The following is a 22,404-nucleotide window of genomic DNA, read 5'->3' on the forward strand; positions in this document are numbered from 1 at the left end:
GTTTCTGACGCAGAAGCAAAAATGCTACCAATGAGCCAAGGCTACTTCCAGTTCTAATGAAGGGTTTTGCCTGAAATATTAACTTGTCACTTCTCTCCAAAGATGCTGTGCTTGACTTGCTGAGTTTTTCCAGCAATTTTCCAGGGGTTTTTTTTTTGTTCTAGATTTCCAGCATCCACAGAATTTTATTTCTAAAACAAATATTCCTTATCAAGCAACACAGTTCTGTGGCCAATAAGTGTGATTTGCTGAAAACAGTTTTTCTGTTCAAAGTGGATGATTCAGTACCTACTTAGTCAGCAGGGTTATTACCGGCGTATTTGTTGCTGAGTTAAACGGGAAGGATCCTTAAAAAAAAGATACAGTATTGGCTCTTGATAAATCAGCTGCACTTCCGGACCTCCTTACCGATCACCTGATACCCAATAGGGGAAAAAAAAACTCTACCCGAGACAGTGAGGAGCGTTTCACATCTATCCCAGGGAGGCTGCAAAATTCAGAGGCTCAAAATTGTCTGAGAGGGTTAGGTTAACACGCCGAGGTAGTTTGGACAGATCTGATAGGTTTGTGTCAATTTCCACCCCCACCCCCACCCCCCTCCAAAAGAAGTAGTGTAATTCTCTCCCCCGGGATTTGATACATTTATTTCATTAGAGAGAAGGTTAGACGCGTCAGTTGCATCTGAGAACTCGCACTGGGTCCAGTTTCATGCCGCGCTGAGACACGCGTTTGTGTCAGTTCCTACCCGCACCGCTTCAAGTTTTGGATCATCCAAGAGATTAACAAAGCAAACAAAAAAAAAAGGAGAAAGAGAGCGAGGAAAAGTCCTCAAACAACAAACAAACAAAAAAAAAAAAAAATCCCCACTGATGCAGCGATTTACAGTCACGGGCGGTGAAGGACGGAGAGAGAGGAGCCAAAAAGTAAAGAAGTGAAGAAGATTGAGGTGAAGATCCGCCGGGTGCGGGTGAACGGAGTGTTGCTGCAGTCCGCTGATCACTGATTTTCGGGCAGTAGGACTCTGCTCATCTCGGCTGGCTGGTGTGCCAGGGGGTTTGGTGCATGTGTGTGTGTGTGTGTGTGTGTGATATTTATTTTTGTTGAAGCTCTCCTTAGTTGAAGATTTCCTCGGTCTTTGGGTGCAGGATGTCCCGGGGAGAGGTAGTACAGGTCCCAGATGATGCACATTTCACCTCGTTCCGGGAGCAGTGCGAGCACCAGGAAGGTTGGATGGTTCAGTACAACAAGGGAGGTACAACCGTGTGGAACCGACAGCCGGAAGAGAACAAAACTGTACAGAAATTAAAGGTAAGGAGACCCGGAGCGGGATGGGTGGAAGTTTGCACTAAATCCAGGCTGCCACTCCAGTGCCAGTACTGAGGGAGTGCTGCACTGTCGGAGCTGCCGTCTTTCGGATGAGACGTTAAACCGAGGCCCCATCTGCTCTCTCAGGTGGATCTAAAAGTTCCCATGGCACTATTTGGAAGAAGAGCAAGAGAGTTCTCCCTGAGTCTTGGCCAATATTTATCTCTCAACCAACATCACTAAAAAAAAATATCTGGTTGTCATCACATTACTGTTTATGGGACCTTGCTATGCGCAAATTGGCTGCTGAATTTCCTACATTTACCACAGTGACTACTTCAAAAAGTACTTCAGCTGAGGTTGTGAAAGGCGCTTTATAAATGGAAGTCATTTTGTTGTATAAAATAAAGTTCAGACAGTGCTGTCAGTGTAATGTAATGTCAGGCTTGAAACTTCATTTTGCATTTTGAAATACTCCAGGTTAAATCTGGGAGGGTTTCCTATAAAAGTTGCAAGACTTAATTCAAAGTTGCTTAATTCAAATAATTGGATAATACACATTTTAAACGGTATTCCCAATTTGCTGTGTTATTTATGTCGCTGAATGCGAATGATGGGATAAATTCAAATTTCTTTAGCGCAAATTATCGGGAATCTACCGCATTCACTTTGATGAAGTCACTGCCCTCTTTAATATTGTGGCATTTAATGTTTATGAGCACTGACTTTGTCGGAAGGTGTTTGGGAAAAGCATTGCATTCTGTTCAGCAAACACTCAGCACAGCGATGCAATTCATGTTGAAATTCTGAAGTTATGTTAAACTTGTATAGAACCTTGGTTAGACCACATTTAGAGTTCTGTGTACAGTTCTGGTCTCCACATTATAAAAAGGATATAGAGGCACTGAAGAAGGTGCAAAAAAGATTTGCCAGAATGATATCAGAACTGAGAGGTTATAACTATCAGGAAAGGTTAAACAGGCTGGGGCTTTTTCTCTAGAATAGAGAAGGCTGAGGGGTGACGTGATAGAGGTCTTTAAAATTATGAAGGGGTTTGATGGGGTGGACGTAGAGAAGATGTTTGCACTTGGGGAGACCAGAGGTAGGGGCCATAAATATAAGACAGTCACTAATAAATCGAATAGGGAATTCAGGAGAAACTTCTTTATCCAGAGAGTAGTTAGAATGTGGAACTCACTACCACAGGGAATAGTTGAGGCAACTAGCATAGATTTAAGGGGGAGCTAGATAAGCACATGAGGGAGAAAGGAATAGAAGGATATGCTGATAGGATTAGATGAAGAGGGAGGAGGCTTGTGTGGAGCATAAACACCAGCATAGACCGAATGGCCTGTTTCTGTGCTGTAAATTCTATGTAATGTGAAGTGTGTCACCGAGTCACAAGAACATCATCCTGTCAATTGTACGATGGCCATGACAATGACTGAAAGGTGTTCCAGCACTTCTTCCTCCTCAGTCTCCCTTTATCTTAATTTTTATTGCGCGAAACTTCGATTTGAACCAAAATTCTCTTTTCAAACTACATTTTGTTTCACCGTGACGTCTGCTGGAGGGGAGATAAAGAGAGAGAGAGCACGGGATTAGGTGGAGTTAACTGAACCTAACAGAAAACGGTACTGAAGAAAAATGAACTAAAGAGATAAATATAAAGCAATCCTCGGAGAGAAGGTTAAGGGGAGATTTAATAGAGGTGTTTAAAATTATGAAGGGTTTTGATAGAGTAGATAGGGAGAAATTGTATGAGGACACAGATTATGCTTTTGACACAGATTTAAGATAATTGGCAAAAGAACCAGGGGGCAGATGAGGAGCAATGTTTTGGCTGCCTCGTTTCCTACATTGCAACAGTGACTACACTTCAAAAAGTACTTCATTGGTTGTAAAGGGCTTTGAGACGTCCTGAGGTCATGAAAGGCGTTATAATTGAAAGTTTTTCTGTTTTTTCATTTTAATGTAATATTTAGTGCAATCTGTGCACACAACGTACAGTAACACCACATAGATCTGGTGGGGTAAAGTCAAGTTAACCAGCACTAAATGAACTGTTAAAATCTCATTATACTGTCGGTGTACTTTAGTGCTACAACCACAAACAACATGCCTGGAGCATTGGAGAGCACAGGCCATAAATAATATGGAAGTTACGTACAGGAATGTTTGAGTTATGTACTTGTGCCGTTGACCTTTGCCTTTGGATTCTGGCTCAGTGATTGGCAGAAATCCAGGGACAAAGAGTAGAGGTCGGCAGTGCAAGTAAACAGACTGTGCCTTCATGAATCTAACTTGAATAGTTTTGTAACAGATGGTGCTAGGGAGAATGGTGCTTTGAACTTCTGTAGCTCCCACCTATATGTCATGAAATATACTTTGTGATAACTTCAAGTCTCCAACTAGCTCTCAACTGGTGTGCTATACAGACTGCTACACAATAGTGCCATACCCCGGCTTGGGTAGAAAGTCAACAAGGAACATAATTCTTCTGCAAGCTCCAATTACATCTCCAACCAGCTAGTCATGAAATGCTATTGATGGTTGGAGACTAATGGGGAGATAAATCCATTCTTGGGTAAAGTTGTTGCCAACAAAGTCAAGTATGTCTCGGCATCCAACTCTGTTGTAAATCAAAATTTAAAAAATGTTATTGGAAACATTGTTTGTGATGGTAGGCATCCTACCTTCAGAGATGAGAGTAATTCTAGGATTCAGAATGCTACTTTTATGATGATAGGTTAATCGAATTGTATTTGTTTGCTTTGGAGAAAAGAAGACCAAAGGATATGAAACAGGACAGGAAAATGTTGAAAGACATGATTAACATGGGTGCAGACAAGTTAATTAACTTAAACTGTAATCTCCAGACTAGTACAATTGCAGACTTACGCGTTGTAATGGTGCAGCCATGTCATAGGACCCATTTTACAGCGCAAAAGTCCCAGGAAATTATGGTATAAGTCACTTACGCCAAGCCATTATTTCCTTGTACTTTTGCGCCCAGACCCTCGCCAAAACAGTTAAAAGTTAAATACAATGGCTCTGCCCCCCCATTCAAAACAGCGGCAATGGCAAGTTTCCTTGATTAGCTCTTGCTTTCTCGCTGATTTCAGCTATGTTGATAAGGAAAGGTGCAGGTCATAATTTTGAATTTTAATAAAAGTTGAATCTCACCAAATTGATTTTGTGCAGTCGCACTCAACAAAGTTGATTTTTATTCAAATCAACTTGAATGATTCTTCTTGTGCTGCTTGTTATGTAAAGTTAGAATCGGGTGAATTATTACATCCTTAAAATATGAATATGTGATGAATATCATCTGCTATGACTACAGTACACACGTAATAGGAGAGAGAGGCAAGCTAGATTTAAAATATATTGTCAGGGCATGCTCTTTAATGTTTGAAAGTTTCACTTAATCCAAACAAAAAGCACCGTTTTGAATTCTCAATCACATTGGGCCAGAATTTGCTGGCAAAATAATGACGAGTTTAATGGCTCATCGTTTTAGGGTGTAAATCGTGCAGTAGTTTGTGGAATGGAAGAGATACTCTGTCAATTGCAAATCACCACAAATTGCAGGACAATTTGCGCTGCTCCACCATTAAGCTCGTGAAAACAGCAGCTCGCCCTCAACCTCCCCGTGAGGTTCAAGAAATTGCTGCATTTGTGCATTAATTGCCATTTGAACTGGCTGCAGAAAGTTAGGGCTGGATCTTAACAGCATAAGGACCCTTTTAATGATGAGATTTATATTTCTGCAATGCAATGCAATTTTATCCTCTCCAGCCCAGAAAGGGAACAAGTGAAACTGTGAAATCTCATTCCTGCTGGTAGTAAATTGTTGTTAGAGATTTTTAAAATTTAAAATTTAAAATTGATACATTTTTTCTTACTTTTCCTTTCTGTCTTTTTTTTCTCTCTCTCTCTTTCTTAATCCAATCTGTCTCTCCCTCTCTTTATTTCTCTTTCTGTACCTGATTTGACTTCAATTCACCTTATTTCCTGCCCTGTCGTTCCTTGGTTTCTTTCTCTATCCTTAAATCTAATTGATTAAGGAGATAGACTGTTGGCCTTGTTGTTCACCGAGGTCCGAGTTGCCCCGTTGTCCTGGCTACACCATTATCAGCTCGCACTTCCAGCAATTTGCAGCGCAAAAAATGTTCGAGCTGAAGCGTGAGGGATAATGTCTAACTAACGTCACAAGATGCCCTGCTCCAGCAAATTCTGAGCCAATAATGTAAAACGTCCACTGTTGAAGAAGATGCTCGGGAGGCCCGCTGTAACTAAGCACCCCATCCTGATTCACCATGCACATTATGCACCCCATAGTTTTAAAGTCTAACCATGCTGGAGATCAGTGAAAGCAATAGTAAGTTTAAAATCCAAGATCTGTGGATAACACAGACACACAAATGAATAAAGTTATGTAGTGCACAAGAAACAGAAAGTGGGGACATATAAAAGAGATGCGAGGCCATCTCCGTTTACTGCCGCTGTCCCAGAATTGGCTACTGGCTGCTCCGCTTCCGATTCGTCGCAACGCTTGCTGTGACATGTTCAAATTACAAATCCAGGAACTTTTGGCGTAAGTCGGGAACAGTGAGTTCGGCATGCAAAGTGGCGAAATTCACGGCGTGTGTCAGCGATCTCGCCATTGCAGGAACTTTGATTGAATGACATTCCCATGGTTAGTTGAAGCTTGTCAAAAAAATGCTGTTGAGATTAACATGCTACAAATTGATTCGATGTGAGCTAATTTCACACTTCTGCTGCTCTCTGAACAGAAGTAAATTTATATATATATATAATTTTGTACACTAACTCCTCAGTATAATACTCTACTCCATCATCATCTCTGATATATATTTTGTAGACCGTTTTCCAATAATTAAACCATATAGGATGGACTCTCATTAATGTACTAGTATACTCCTAAGGATTAAATTTGAAGAGGTTCTAAATGAGTTTATATCAACAGAAGATTTTTCTCCTATACTAAGAAATGCTTCAATAACTAAAGCTTCAAAAGACACATACAATCAAAATAAAGTCAACACCAACAGTGTCAGTACCACTTGCCTAGATGTGCTGTGCTGATGGGCTTTATTTATTGGAAATTATTAAGGATATCGCTGATGTCAAATAATACTCTATACTGAAAGACTCATTTTGTCTTGGGCTCTATTGATTGTAATTAATAGTACCTTAAATCTGACTTCTCAATATTTACACCTTGCTCATTCCTTCGAAACAGACCCTACATCAGTCAATAGAGTTTGTGGTGTGTGTGTGTCTCTGCCAAAAAAGTGCCTGTGTATATGGACAACCTCTGCAGTTTTGGTGCTAACGTAAGCAGATTTTCCGCATTGGTAAGTGACGAAAAGGATGAAATTCAATATCAAAAGCTGCTGCCTTTACAACTTAAGTCAGCAATGCGTGTGCTAACACATGCACCACATACCTGTTCTGATGACCATTAGAAGCACTCCAATGTTACTAGAGTATGGTTTCAAAATAAACAATCTGTGATCTAATCATTCTGAGCAGTGTTGAAGTTTGAAATGCTTCCTGCTCTTAGTTATGTGAAAGGAATATTGTGAGGTTAGTAACCACAAGGAAAATATCATATCATATAAAGAGTTATTTTAATCTTAGACTGAATTTAATGGATGAAGATGAAATAAACTGATTGTAACGCCACAGCTAATTTCTGGGAACCTGTTTGCAGAGGGAGCATGGAGAGGACAGGTGATTTGTTGCAGCAGGTGATTTTGTTTTTAGCACTAAAATAGCATTATTTTCATACCATCCGTGATTTTTTTTGTGCAAAATTCCACTAGTCGGGCAGCAAATTGCACCACACATAAGTGAGTGGAGAAACTCATGTAAAGTCTTGGAGAGTCAAATCATTTGGCCAGAACATGGATGCCGCACATGAATGGCAGTGCTGTGGGCAAGCATAGCTTTGACTCCCAACGGCGGAAGAGCTGATTTTGCCCCATGCTATCTGAGATACATCGCTGCTAGCGACAAACGTAAAATGATAGTCGGAGTGCTGGTTGCTGCCAGCTGTCATCTTGTTCTAGCTGAGTGCTGACCCAACCCATACAGTCCAGTAATTCTGTCTTTGCACTGTTGGTGTATATGGACCTTCCCCCAACATCAAAGAAGAACCATAGTCAAAAATGTTTTAATGATAAACGGATACAAAAAGCAAGGAGGTAATGCTTAACTTGTGCAAGACCTTGGAACGGCTGCAGTTGGAGTACCATGCGCAATTTTGGGCATCCCATTATAAGAACGATATAAAAGCAATGAAGTGCAGTTTAGATTCATTAGGATGTTACCAAGGATGAGGGGTTGCAGTTGTGAATAGAGATTTGAGCAATTAAGGCTTTTTTTCACTAGAGCTGAGAAGGTTAAGGATGGATCTGAGAGAGGACTTCAAGGTTATGAAGAGTTATGAAAAGGTAAATAGTGAATCATTGCTTCCACTGATCAGCGAGATGGTAACAAGAGAATGCAAATTCAAGATAATCACAAAAGGAATAGAAGAGGAGATCAGAAAAAAATTCTTTAAACAGAAAAACCTGGAATGTTCTGCTAATAAAAACATTGTCGAAGTAAAGTTATGATTTATTTTTCAAGAGAAAATTAGATAGTTGTGGAAAAAGAGGAATATTAAAGGGGATGAGGAACGAGCGGGAAAGTGGGATTAGATTACATGGCTCATGTGGGGGGAGAAACACTGGTACCAGACTTGATGGGCCAAGTGGCCTGTTTCTGTGCTGTAACATTCTATGATTCTATGGTAACTGTGCCTGTTTAATCCTGTGCATATGCTGCAATTACAACTGCTGGTGCCCTGAAATCTTCCCCCGCCCCCCCCCCCCCGCAATATAAATGGCTCAATTCTGAATAATTTAGATAGACACTGGACATTACTGCTTCCCAGTACTCTCAGTCTATGATCTGGCTTTTCCTCTATCGTTTTCCATTGTATTTCCTTCCATGCATCCTTGATCAATTATTTTCTAAGACCTATTCGCTGAAACACTCAAGGAAAAGATGCCACAAAATGTGGTATCTTGCTAAAATGTAAAGAATTGTTAAGAATTTCCCAGACTGCTAGTCAGTTTGTGATTTCATTTAAATAGTGCACATAATTCACTGCTGTGTTCTTTGTTCCCTCCCTAAACCTCTCCATCTCTCTCTCTCCTTTTTTAAGACGCTCCTTAAAACCTATCCCTTTGACCAAGCTTTTGATCACCTGTCCTAATTGCCCCTTCTTTGGCTCAGTGTCTATTTTTTTGTCTGATTACACTCCTGTGAAGTACCATGGGACGATTTACTACCATAAAGATGCTGTATAAAAGTTGTTATTGTTGTTACTGTTAATTCTGGAGAACAGAGGCAGCCAGTTTAGTAACTAATACGAAACCGCAGTCTGAAACCTGAAACCTGTTGATTTTATAGGGGTGTCTTCATGAGAAAGTGCCAGCCAAACCTGTTTCTCCCCATCTACTCACAAACATAGAATGCAGCAATCATATTTTGCACCAAGTCCCATTCACCCATCACCTCCATCCACTTTGACCTATCCTGGCTTCTTGTCCTCCAAATCATCAAATTTGAAATCCTTGTCCTCATTTATAAATCCCTCCACAGCCTCACCTTACCATACCTCTGTAACCTTGTGTTATCTTATGTCCTCCACCATCACTAACTCCCCCCCCCTCCCCCGACCTCTATCTTCTCTAGTCTCAGGATATCGCCCCTTCCTCCACTCCACTGTTAGTATCAGAGACTTCAGCCGTCTTGGCCCAGCTCTCCGAAACTCCCTCCCCGATCCCCTCCACATCTCCATTTGCCTGTCTCCCAGTCTTTCCTTCTCCAAGTCCATCTCTTCGACCAAGTTCTTGTTCAACTCTGACTCTCCCACAAAGGCTCAACATCTGTTCCTCTCCTTGCATGGCAAAGTGCTTGGGGACATTTTTCTATGTGAAAGACTCTATATAAATGAAATTGTGTTTCGTTCCACAGTTTTATTGCTTTTCCTCTATGTCCAACTTGAATCCATTATTCCTGGACAGGAATATTTGTACATAATGAGCCACCATATTGGAATCTTACAACTGAATCTGTTTGGAATGCTGTAATCAGAGACTGATCACTTCCCTCACCCGCTCCTCAAGCCCATCTCCATGATAGTGCATTTTTCTATGATAGGTTCATGGCCTTGTCTTTTTCTATATCTGATGCTGGATGAGTGTAAGAAGCAAGTGGCACCAGCCATGTGCCAGTGTGTGTGCGTATGTGTGTGCGTATGTGTGTGCGTGTGTGTGCGCGCATGCATAGGGCATCAATATAATATTTACAATATCTTTAAAATATTCTGAAACACATCAAAAAGAAAGCAAACGACAAGGTGCTTTGTTTGATTATTAAGAAAAGGACACTTAGGAAAAGTGGCAGCAAACACTTTTAAAGAGGCATGAAAAAATACTTCAAACTGGCTTCCAGTCTTGTTGCTCAGGTTCCCTGCTTCCTCCATCGCCCCTATAAGCAGTAACAGGTTTTACCTCCTGTGGCCGCACCATGGGCCTGATTTTACCAGGCCAGCGGGTTTCCGGCGGGTTGGGTTTCGGGAGCGTGGTCAACACGCTCTGAGAAATTAGTGGGTTTCCCGCGCGATCGTAGCAGGCAATCCACTAATAGGAATCAATTACCTGATCCTCCGGGGTCCGCGGCGCTGGCCTGCGCGTCGGGCGGGCTGCGCATGCGCAGTACGATCTGTCAGCTGGAGGCTCTCTAGTTAAAGGGGCAGTCCTCCACTGACAGATGCTGCAACCAATGGAACAAATTGCAGCATGGAGCAGCCCAGGGGGAAGGCTGCTCCCAGTTTAATGATGCCTCACCCCAGGTATCATCAGATGGGGTGAGGAGGAGGGGGAGGACACAGATCTTCCCCCCGGCGGGCGGGAGGAAGCGGCCTGCCTCTGCCACCAAGAAGGCCTGGCTCGAGGTGGCAGAGGGGGTCACCTGCGCCACCAACATATGGCCCACCTGCATACAGTGCAGGAGGCGCTGCAATGACCGCAGTAGGTCAGCCACAGTGAGAACACAAAGTCTTTCCCCTACACTCCGTCTGCCACAACACTGCCCCCACCCCACATCTCCTTCGGCACCCCCAACACTACTTTATCACATCACCCTTCATACCCATTCAAACCCCATCCTCATCTTACCTCCACCTACTCACCTCGCCAGTACTCATCCTGCCACTAACACGCAACCCAATCCTCATACAATCTCATTGCTCCATCCCATACTCACCCTCTCGTGCATCTCCCTCACGGCCAGCCTCACTCAACCTGCCACCACCTGTGCTGCAGCCACAGGGCATGCATCACATATGTGCAGTAGGCAGCGTAAGGCAAACGTGTCGTGAGCATGAAGGGGGTGCACAAGGGTGTCTGAGGGTTTGTCATGGGTGTTACCCATATTGAATTTCAGAGCAACAAACAGCACACATTATATTGACACCACCACTGCCATGTCAACGCGAATCCTGTCCATTGTGTCCAATAATGCCCGCTCCTGGGTATCACTATGAGGACCCACCACTGATGCCACCCATCGTGTTACTGCAGAGTAGGTGCAGGTGTATTTGCAGGGCTCGTCTGCGCAGACGACTGAGAGACATCGGCGGTGTAGCCGGCTGCACCCTGGAAGGATGCGGAGGAGAAGGTGTGGAGGGCAGTGGTGACTTTGACAGCGACAGGTAAGCAGTTGGTGCTGGGGCCAGCCAGGAGCAGCTCGGCATGAAAGAGGCTGCAGATCTCCACGACTACATGTCGAGCGAATCTGCGCCTCCCTGTGCACTGCTGCTCGGAGAGGTCCGGGGAGCTGCGCCTCGGTCTGTGGACCCTGTGGCGAGGGTAGTGCCCTCTGCGATGCGTCTCTCTCTGCGGTAGCCCTCCCTCCTGCTGTGCAGGTGGGCGTGCAACAACACCGTGTTGGGGGGCTCCACGTCTCTGCGGCGGACGGCGTGGACTGCGAGGCTGCTGGGGCTGGTCATGCTGTTCGTCCTCCGAGGGTGTCCACACACCACCCATCTGGCAGGTGTTGGTCTGAGGGGTTGTGCAGGGTAGGTGGGTGGTTCCTCGGACTGGGGCTGCAGTTTCGTGTCGGTCTGTCCTCTGGCTTGGCGGGGGGTGGTGGGGGGCAGGGGTTGCCCTATGTGACGCAGTGGCCTCCTGCGTGGGTGAGGGCTCTCCCCCGTGGAATGCACCTTGGCACCTGCCACAGGCTGCTGGCTGCAACACGCCTGGTTGGAGAGAGACTGTTTCCCCCAGTGTGTGAAACTCACTGCCTTGAACCTAAAATCCCACACTTCCTCTTTTGACAGCTGATTCAGCTCATTAACTGACCTCAACAAGCAAGGTAAGTACACTCAAGTGGAACCCCGCTGGCTTTAATTGCCTGCGGGATTCCCACCAGCGGGGCTTGCGCGCGCAGCCCTGCACGTCAGCGCGGTGGCCGGGATTTTGTCGCAATCTGGTCACGTGACTGGATATCGGGATTTTCGGGCCCCCCCCCGCTGCAAACCCGCCGGAAACCCGCCGGTAAAATCGGGCCCCATGTCTCTGCCTCTCTTCTAGGTATTTTCCAGCTCTCAACCCCTCTTCCCTTGTGTGTGCATAAACACGTTATACACACACAGAATGGTAATTCCTTGGTCGGACAGTAGTGCAGAGCCAGCAGTATAACTGGGGCCTGCTGGTTTCACATTGCCCTTAGCAGATTCAAACCAGTACTTGTAATATCACTACGTCCTTTCTTGAACGTGCAAAGGTAAATTTTCCACTTGCGTACTCTCAGCGAAGAACCTCAGGAAATCGCCCACCTGAAACCTGCAAGTTTCTGTGGGTTTCTTTCAATTTTAAGGGATGGGAAATCCTGGGCTGCACAAATGCCATTTCCTGACACGTGCTGCTGGCAGTCGAGGGTTTATGCCGAGAGGCCTGGAGCTGAAAAATTAGCCTGTACTACATATCTGCAAAGTTGCATCTATCTTCTGATTATGCAAGGTCATGGTAAGGAATGTTAACTTGAAAAACCTGTTGTATCTAGTTTACTTGTGCTGCCAGATTCACTGCCAGGAAGTCATGTTTCACTGTTTGCATTGTCCACAGGCTAATAACTGACTGAACACACAGCACAAAGCTTTGTATCACTGTCCCATGTGACTAATTCACTTTATTAAAAATGAGGATCAATTTCCTTTGGTTTGTTTCATGTAACTGCAATGCCTAAAATTTATACACTGACACCTGGAAGTGACCGTTAGTGAATGATCACGTAACGAGCTCCTCTTTCTGCTATTAAACAAGTTCCTGCCTCAGTTAAAATAGTGGACAGTGAAATTTCATACATTAAGTGTTCATCCACCAATAGTGAAAACAGTCATTTCCAATCTTGTAACTTAGGACATTACATTATCAGTCATATTTAGAACCACACTTGGAAATTCAAAAGGAAAGAAAGAAAGACTTGCATTTAGATAGCGCCTGTCACAACCTCAGGAAGCGCTTTACAGCAAATGAAATACTTTTGAAGTGTACACACTGTGTTGTAATGCAGGAAACGCATAGCCAATTTGCACACAGCAAGATCCCACAAACAGCAGTGTGATAATGACCAGATCGTCTGTTTTTTTAATGATGTTGATTGAGGAATAAATATTGGCCTGGACACCGGGGAAACCTCCCCTGCTCTTCTTCAAAATAGTGCCATGGGATCTTTTACATCCACCTGAGAGGGCATAAGGGGCCTCGGTTTAACCTCTCATCCAAAAGACAACACCTCCGACAGTGCAGCTCTCCCTCAGTAATGCACTGGAGTGTCAGCCTAGATTATGTGCTCAAATCCCTGAAGTGGGACTTAAACCCACAACCTTCTGTCTCAACAGTGAGAGTGCTACCAATCGAGCCATGGCTGATACGTGCAAATTCAGCATGCGAACACTTTACGAATGCCTTAAGAACTCTTGCAGTAATTCTACGTGTCTCAGAATACCAATCAGCCTTTGATTTTAATGAAGCTTCTGTTAACAATTGACATTATTACCATCCACTGACCTCGTTCTTATTTCAGTTCGGTTTTTGTATTACAGCATCATTGAGATTGCATTAATCCAAAATGAATGTGATCCTCCAGGGTTTACATTTACAATGTTCACTTTCAGTACGTGAGTTGAATGCTATCAGGTTACCAGCTCAATGCATAAAGCAAGCTTTTCTTTCCTGCAGGAGCTCCTTATTGAATAGTCTTTGGAATCATAGAATCAAGAATCATAGAATGATTACAGCAAAGAAGGAGGCCATTCGGCCTGTCGAGCCCATGCCGACCCTCTGCAAGAGCAATCCAACTCTCCCACCCCTTCCCCGTAGCCCTACAAATTTTTTTCTTTCAAGTACTTATCCAATTCACTTTTGAAAGCCACAATTGAATCTGCCTCCACCACCCCCTCAGGCAGTGCATTCCAGATCATAATCATTCGCTGCATGCAGTTGTATAGAACTATACATTTTGTATGGAACTATACATTTTGTATAGAACTATACATTTTGTTCCAGGCCCCACTATGGAATGACCAAAATGTGTACCCTGGTTTAGCAGAGGTTCTTGCATTATTTTTATTCATTCTGGGGATGTGGGCGTTGCTAGCAAGACCAGCATTTATTGCCCATCCCTAGTTGCCCTTGAGAAGCTGGAGGTGGGCCACCTTCTTGAACCGGTGCAGTCCATGTGGTGAAGGTACTCCCACAGCGCTGTTAGGTAGAGATATCCCAGGATTTTGACCCAGCTACCATGAAGGAACAGCGATATATGTCCAAGTCAGGATGGTGTGTGACTTGGAGGGGAACTTGGAGGTGATGGTGTTCCCAAGCACCTGCTGCCCTTGTCCTTCTAGGTGGTGGAGCTCATGGGTTTGGGAGGTGTAACACAAATTACATTAATTGGGGTAAAATTTAACTCCATCAGCAAGCCAAGATTGGTGTTTTGATAGAAGCACTCACAGTCACGAGGCTAAATTGACAGTAGCAAATCTATGAAGGATTGACGAGTCTTTCGTCTCTATGCAACAAGCGTTGGCCAAATCCAGAAGACACTCCAAGTACTAAACTATCTGATAATTCTCGTAATGTTCCTAGAATCGCTCACAGGAACTTTGGGAATTTAATTTGGTTGTCTCCTCAAGATAAATATTCCACTTTATCTCAACAAGATATGGGAGAGGTAACTTCATAAGCACAATTTTCTCTTGTTTTCTTCCCACTAACCTTTATAATGACAGAAATTTTTTTAGTGATAGGAGTCCCAGAAACCATAACAACAACAACTTGTATTTATATAGCGCCTTTAACGTAGTAAAACATTCCAAGGCGCTTCACAGCAGCAAGTATCAAACAAAATTTGACACCGAGCCACATAAGGAGATATTAGGACAGGTGACCAAAAGCTTGGTCAAAGAGATTGGTTTTAAGGAGTGACTTAAAGGAGGAGAGAGAGGTAGAGAAGTGGAGAGGTTTAAGGAGGGAATTCCAGAGCTTAGAGCCTAGACAGCTGAAGGCACATCCACGAAAGGTAGAACGATGAAAATCGGGGATACTCAAAAGGCCAGAATTGAAGGAGTGCAGAGATCTTGGAGGGTGGTAGGGCTGGAGGAGATTATAGAGATAGGGAGGAGCGAGGCCATGGAGGGATTTGAAAACAAGGATGTGTATTTTAAAATCGAGACGTTGCCAATGTAGGTTAGCGAGCACAGGGGTGATGGGTGAACGGGACTTGGTGGGAATTAGGCTACGGGAAGCAGAGTTTTCGATGAGCTCAAATTTATGGAGGGTACAAGGTGGGAGGCCAGCAAGGAGAGCAGTGGAATAGTCTATCCTAACTCGTATACCATTCAACAGAGGCTGTACCTATGTTGTAGAGAAACTTTTGCATTTGACTTGGGCAGCTTGTGGATTTTAAATTTAGTTTGTAAACCAGTTATATGGGGGCTGGATGGTGCAGTAGGTTAGGGCACTGCCCTGTTACATCTATGATCTACGATCAGCCCAGTCTGATCCGATGAAAGTGGTGGTTATGAGTTTGGCTAGTTATCAACCTGGTTCCCAGTGGACATCAGTCCACAGCATTGGGCTGGTTTGATGCCTGTTCTGGTGGTTCACATGGACATTAAAGATCCAGGACATTATTTGCAGAGCAGTGGGTTGCCCTTATGTCCTGATCAACATCATTCCTTCAGTCAATATTCCTACATTACAACAGTAACTACACTTCAACAGTACTTCATTGGCTATAAAGTGCTTTGGGACGTCCTGAGGTCATGAAATGCGCTATATAAAGTCTTTCTTACTTTTAATACCACCGGAAAAACAAATAGCTGGACATTCACCTTGTTGCTGTATGTGACAGCTTTGCAGCTATGCTGAAGTGACGGTATAAATACAGAGAAAGTCTCTTTCAGGAAAGTTATTATGTTTGCGACAGTTATGCTGAGTTTGTGGATAATATTTTGTTCCGCAATTCACTATAAATTAGACTGAGACTAAAAAATATATTTCCAATACCAAATGTTACATAAAAAAACGGAAAATTATGCAACACCGTGGAAGCTTTCTGGAATCCTGGATTGGACTAGAAATAAAATGACTCAATTTTATATTCAGTTCCAAGTACAAGTGTTAAGATAAAGTAGTTTGGAAAATTAATTGTTCACAACTGAGAGACTTCAAAAATGGATGCAAATTTTGAAATATTCTTTTATTTATTTTTTAATGTATCACGGTGTTCAGTCTTAGCAACTCTTTCAAATTTAAACTTTTAATAGCTGAGGAAAATAGCTGCTTTGATGGGGTAGTGGCTAATGATAGTACTGAGGCATGCAGGCTCAGAGAGTCCTATGTTCAATTCTGTGTCTATGCTGATCTGAGCAGCAGCAACGGCAATCAGAAGATGTTTTTGGCGACCGAAGCCTTTGCTGCGCCCAGTGCGTTCAGCCGTTTCTTGACGTCACGTGGAGTGAATCAAATTGACTGAAGACTGGCATCTGCGATGATGGGGACCTCAGGAACAAGCCGAGAAGGATCATCCACTCAGCACTTCTGGCTGAAGATGTTTGCGAACACTTCAGTCTTGTGTTTTGCACTCATGTGCTTGGCTCTGCTGCCACTGAGGATGGAGATGTCCATAGAGCCTCCTCCTCCTGTTAGTTGCTTAATTGTTCACCATCATACACAATTGGATTTGGCAGGACTGCAGAGTTTTGACCTGATCCATTGATATAAGAATATATAAGAATATAAAAAATAGGAGCAGGAGTAGGCCATTCGGCCCCTCGACCTGGAATAATAATCCAGATGAACGTGAGTTCAAATCCCACCATGGCAGTTTGAGAATTTGAATTCAGTTTAAAAATCTGGAAATTAAAAAAGAGCTGCTTTCAGTAAAAGTGACCATAAAACTGTTGGATTGTCATAAAAACCCAACCAGTTCACTAATGTCCTTTAGGGAAGGAAACCTGCTGCCTTACCCAGTCTGGCCTACTTGTGACTTCAGTCCCACATCAATGTGGTTAACTCTTAACTATCCTTGGAAATGGCCTAGCAAGTCGTTCCATTGTACTAAACTATTACAAAGAAAAGTGCTGAGGAAGGTGAATATAGACTGTGAGCAAGGTAGTACATCAGTGATTTCATTAGCTTAGCAAAAAAAATTGCTTCCCACTCAGCAGAACCATGAATTAGGATCACAAGGTTATTCAGCACTATTCTGGGAGAACAAATTAGACTCCTTAAAAACTATAGAAGCATTTTACACTAAAATAAATGTATTCATCTGATTATATACAAAAAATATACATGTGAGAGTTACAAATTTACTTATACAGTATGTCTATTTTATTTATCGGTTAATATTTTTACTAAGGAATGAAAGACGTGCATTTATATAGCGCCTTTCATGACTTCAGAACATCCCAAAGCACTTTACAGCCAATGAAGCACTTCTGAAGTGTGGTCACTGTTGGAAACACGGCAGTCAATCTTTCATACAGCAAGGTCCCACAAACAGCCATGAAATAAATGTCCAGTCCACTTCCTGAAGTGCCAGTTTAGATTATGTGCACAAGTCTCTGGAGTGGGGCTTAAACCCATTACCTTCTGACTCGGAGGCATGAGTGCTACCCCTGAGCCAAGTGTAGTGACTGTGTTTATGTAGGAAAAGTGCATCAGCTAGATTCCACAAACCAATGAGAGAAATAACCAGTTAATCTGTTTTAGAAGGAGGAATTTTGGCCTGGGAACAAGGAGAACCTCCTACTCTTCTTCAAATCGTGCCATTGGATCTTTAGCAGCAGCAAAGCAGACAGACAGGATTTTGGTTTAATCTCTCATTTGAGATACAGCTGGCAATGCAGCACTTACTAAGGGCCACACTGGAATTCCAGACAAGATCCTGGCCTTAGCCTTGAATTTACAACTTTCTGACTCAGAGGCAGGCAAGAGTGTTACCAACTGAGCCAAGCTGACATTTGATGGTGAAATATTTTGTCATTTTGTTGCATTGATGTTTGGGAACCTAATTTCATGCTTAGGCAGAAGCTCTATATTAAAGGAGATTGTTGCGATGCATACTTCCTTTTTTAAGAGGCACACAGTATCAAAAGAATTATGATTGACTTTTAAAATTGTTTCTGTTTTGTTTCCTGTCTAGTTAGGTTGTTTTTTTTTGGAGGGGCGGGGTGGGGGTGTGCAGAGGTCAATTTATTTCCCCAGTTGCAGGGCCAAGGACAGAGGAACAAAGGCCTTTTATGTCAATTCTCTGACCCCTCCCCCCTACATTACACTGTCCTGGGATTTCCAGTACTTTCCAACAGGACACAGCTGAACTGAACCTGTAGTAGGTGCGAGCCCATCGCAGCTATTGAGCCGATCGGCCTCCCACCTCATTTTCCAGTCACTTTGTTCCTTGGCTGCTTGATAATTGTTGACGCAGTGATCTATCCCAGACCCGCACACACCAGAGGGCCTGCAGGGGCAGACTGAACAACATGCAGGCGAGTGGCACAATTTATTTCAAGAGCCCCTCGGACAATTCCCACCTCTCAGGCCCTTCTGGCTGAAAAACATGCAGCTCCACTCAGATTTGCTCTCGCATTTTATGGCACATAGCCCAGCCGTTGAGTGGACTTGTGCCTAGAGTTCCCTCAAGCCATGTGCATGGCCCGGAGGAGAAGAAACAGGGGTACCCATTCCTTCACATGTACTACTGGGTGCCCATAGAGACAAGTCTCCCCCACCATGGGTGAAACTAGAACTAGGGGGCATAATCTTAGAATAACCGGCTGCTCTTTCAAAACTGAGATGAGGAGAAACTTCTTCACTCAGAGGGTGGTGGGTCTGTGGAATATGCTGCCCCAGGAAGCTGTGGAAGCTACATCATTAAATAAATTTAAAACGGAAATTGACAGTTTTCTAGAAGTAAAGGGAATTAGGGGTTACGGGGAGCAGGCAGGAAATTGGACATGAATTTAGATTTGAGGTTAGGATCAGATCAGCCATGATCTTATTGAATGGCGGAGCAGGCTCGAGGGGCCGATTGGCCTACTCCTGCTCCTATTTCTTATGTTCTTATGTACCGTGTGGAAGAACTGACTATTGTTTGAGGTATTTAATACCCTTTTTATATTATTGAACTACAGTCTATTCCTCACTTCTTAGTTCAGATTATATGTTAAATATATGTATTTCAAGTGCTTTAATTAAATTGCTTAATATAAACCAGTAGATAACTTTAATTCTTTTTGAGTAATAACTGATACTGGATTCAGACAAATACACTGTACGTCTCTCGGTGATGGATTCAACTCATTTTTACTGCCGGTGGATTTGGTAATAGAAAAGTTATGCATATAGAAGATTTCCAGCAGTTGCGAATTAAGTGCATGTTACGTTCTTGGGTTTATGTGCTAGTTATTTGCTTGGGTTTAATGTCATTGGTCACTCTTATAAGTGGGCCTTATGTCCCGTACAATCAGGAGTGCATCTTCATCTGTTGTATCTAGGTAAAGACCTTGGAATTGTAAAAGAAACCCACTACTCTGTACACTAGCTACTGGAATATATCAACAACAAAAACAACAATAACTTGCATTTATATAGCGCCTTTAATGTAGTAAAACATTCCAAGGCGCTTCACAGGAATGATTATCAAACAAAATTTGACACCAAGCCACATATGGAGATATTAGGACAGGTCAAAGAGGTAGGTTTTAAGGAATGTCATAAAGGAGGAGAGAGAGGTAGAGAGGCGGAGAGGTTTAGGGAGCGAATTCCAGAGTTTAGGGCTTAGACAGCTGAAGGCACCGCCACCAATGGTAGAGCGATTAAAATCGGGAATGCTCAAGAGGCAAGAATTGGAGGAGCGCAGTGATCTTGGAGGGTTGTAGGGCTGGAGGAGGTTACAGGGATAGGGAGGGGTGAGGCCATGGAGGGATTTGAAACCAAAGATGAGAATTTTAAAATCGAGGCTTTCCCACACTGGGAGCCAATGAAGGTCAGCAAGCACAGGGGTGATGGGAGAATGGGACTTGGTGCAAGTTGGGACACGGGCAGCAGAGTTTTGGATGAGCTCAAGTTTATGGAGGGTGGAAGATGGGAGGCCAGCAAGGAGAGCATTGGAATAGTCAAGTCTAGAGTTAACAAAGGCATGAATGAGGATTTCAGCAGCTGATGACCTGATGCAGTGGCGGGGACAGGCGATGTTACGGAGGTGGAAGTAGGCGGTCTTCGTGATGAAGCGAATATGTGGTCAGAAGCTCATCTCAGGGTCAAATCGGATGCCAAGGTTGTGAATGGTCTGGTTCAGCCTCGGACAGTGGCCAGGGAGAGGGACGGAGTCGGTGGTTAGGGAATGGAGTTTTCGACAGGGACCAAAGACAATGGCTTCGGCCTTCCCAATATTTAGTTGGAGGAAATTTTTGCTCATCCAGTACTGGATGTCAGACAAGCAGTGTGAAAAATGAGAGACCGTGGAGAGGTCGAAAGAGATGGTGGTGAGGTAGAGCTGGGTGTCGTCAGTGCACATGTGGAATCTGACATTGTATTTTTGGATAATGTCGCCGAGGGGCAGCATGTAGGTGAGAAAGAGGAGGGGGCCAAGGATAGATCTTTGGGGGACTCCAGAGGTAAAGGTGCGGGAGCAGGAAGAGAAGCCATAGTAGGTGATTCTCTGGCTATGACTGGATAGATAAGAATGGAACCAGGTGAGTGCAATCGGACCCAGCTGGATGATGGAGGAGAGGCATTGGAGGAGGATGATGTGGTCATCCTTGTCAAAGGCTGCAGACAGGCCAAGTAAGGATAAGGAGGGATAGTTTACCATGATCACAGTCATTTGGATGTCTTGATAAGGGTCATTTCAGTACCGTGGCAGGGGTGGTAACCCAATTGGAGGGATTCAAACATGGAGTTGCAGGAAAGCTGGGCACGGATTGGGAAGCGACAACACATTCAAGGACTTTGAAGAGGAAGGGGAGGTTGGAGATGGGACCATAGTTTGCATGGACAGAGGGGTCAAGGGTGGATTTTTTTAAGGAAGTGGGTAATGATGTCAGATTTGAAAGGGAGGGGGTCAGTAGCTGAGGAGAGGGAACTGTTAACAATGTCAGTTAACATGGGGGTCAGAAAGGGAAGTTGGGTGGTCAGAAGTTTGGTGAGAATAGGGTCGAGGGACCAGTAGGTGTGGTCCATGGTTAAGTTGAGCTCGGAGAGGACATGAGGGTAAATAGGAGAGAAACTAGAGAAAGATGAAATTTCAGGGCTAGGGCAGAGGGGAGCTTTCGGGGAAGTTTGGTTTGGTGGCCTAGGGGAAGGGAAGGAAGTGGCAGAGGCAGCTGAACGGATGGTCTCAATCTTAGTGACAAAGAAGTCCATGAGCTCCTCACACTTTTCGTTGGAGGTGAGGGTGGAGGGGACAGGGGAGAGGGGTTTAAGATTACGGTTTGTAGTGGAGAAGAGAAGCCGGGGGTTATCTTTGCATTCCAGGATGATCCTTGAATAGTGAGCAGTTCTGACAGAGGAGAGCAGGACCCGATAGTGCTTTATATGAGCCAGCCAGATCTGGCGATGAATGGCTAAACCAGTTGTCCCCCGTAAACTTTCAAGTCTGCGTCCCTTTGACTTAAGGGAGCGGAGATGAGATCCATACCAGGGGAACAACCAGAGTGAGAGAGAGTAGTGGTTTTAATGGCGACAGGGGCATCATAGGTGGAGGTAAGGGCATGATTGAACAGATCAGTGGCTGCAGAAATGTTGTTGTGAATAGAGGGCCAAAGAGTAGGCAGTTGGGAATTTGAAAGTGCCGTTGTAAGTGACTTGGGAGAGAGTTTTTTCCAGGACACAGAAGGAAGTAGGGTTGGGATGGGGAAGGGGGATGTGGGTGGAGAGGGATACAAGGAAATATCAGTGCTACCTCCACCTTTGATGCCCTTGTCCCCAATAAAACCATTACTCTCTCTCACCTTGGTTATTCTCCCTAGTATGGACTTCATCTCCGCTCCCTTAAGTCAAAGGGACGCAGACTTGAAAGTTTATGGCCATGAAGTTTAGCCATTCATCGCCAGATTTAGCTGGATCGCATAAAGCACTATCGGGTCCTGCTGTCCTCTCCAAAACTGCTCACTATTCCAGGATCATCCTGGAATGCAAAGATAACCCCCGGCTTCTCTTCTCCACTACAAACCGTATTCTTAAACCCCTCTCCCCTGCGAGGGCAGACTGGATATGCACTGTTACCAAATCAAGACACAGTTGAGAAACGATCAATAAATTTAATTGGCTAAATAAACTAAGCTGAGCAATATGGTAACTAATAGAGATCAAATTAAATCCACCTGTTAATCATTATTTAGTTTAAAGACAAAAAAGTGAGCACTAGAAATAGAGAATTAAATAATTGCTCTACAGTAAATCAAGGTATTAGCGGAAAGGATAAATCAAACTTTAGAAAGGA

General features: G+C 43.8%; 1 protein-coding gene across 2 annotated transcripts in view; it reads left to right on the top strand.

Annotated features, from left to right (window-relative positions):
- Window positions 1–452: 452 nt before the first annotated feature.
- stard15 (StAR-related lipid transfer (START) domain containing 15) overlaps window positions 453–22,404 on the top strand; it is a 93,177-nt gene continuing 71,225 nt past the window's right edge. Inside the window, exons 1-2 of one of the 2 annotated variants that reach the window (XM_067996049.1) lie at window positions 453–946; window positions 1,146–1,308. In XM_067996049.1, coding sequence (XP_067852150.1) covers window positions 1,147–1,308 — 162 coding nt within the window. In that variant the 5' untranslated portion in view covers window positions 453–946; window position 1,146. Of the gene's footprint in view, window positions 1,309–22,404 lie in introns of both variants that reach the window. The other variant, XM_067996048.1, reaches the window with a different exon arrangement.

The sequence above is a fragment of the Heptranchias perlo genome, chromosome 14 (assembly GCF_035084215.1).
Source record: "Heptranchias perlo isolate sHepPer1 chromosome 14, sHepPer1.hap1, whole genome shotgun sequence".
Taxonomy (NCBI): domain Eukaryota; kingdom Metazoa; phylum Chordata; class Chondrichthyes; order Hexanchiformes; family Hexanchidae; genus Heptranchias; species Heptranchias perlo.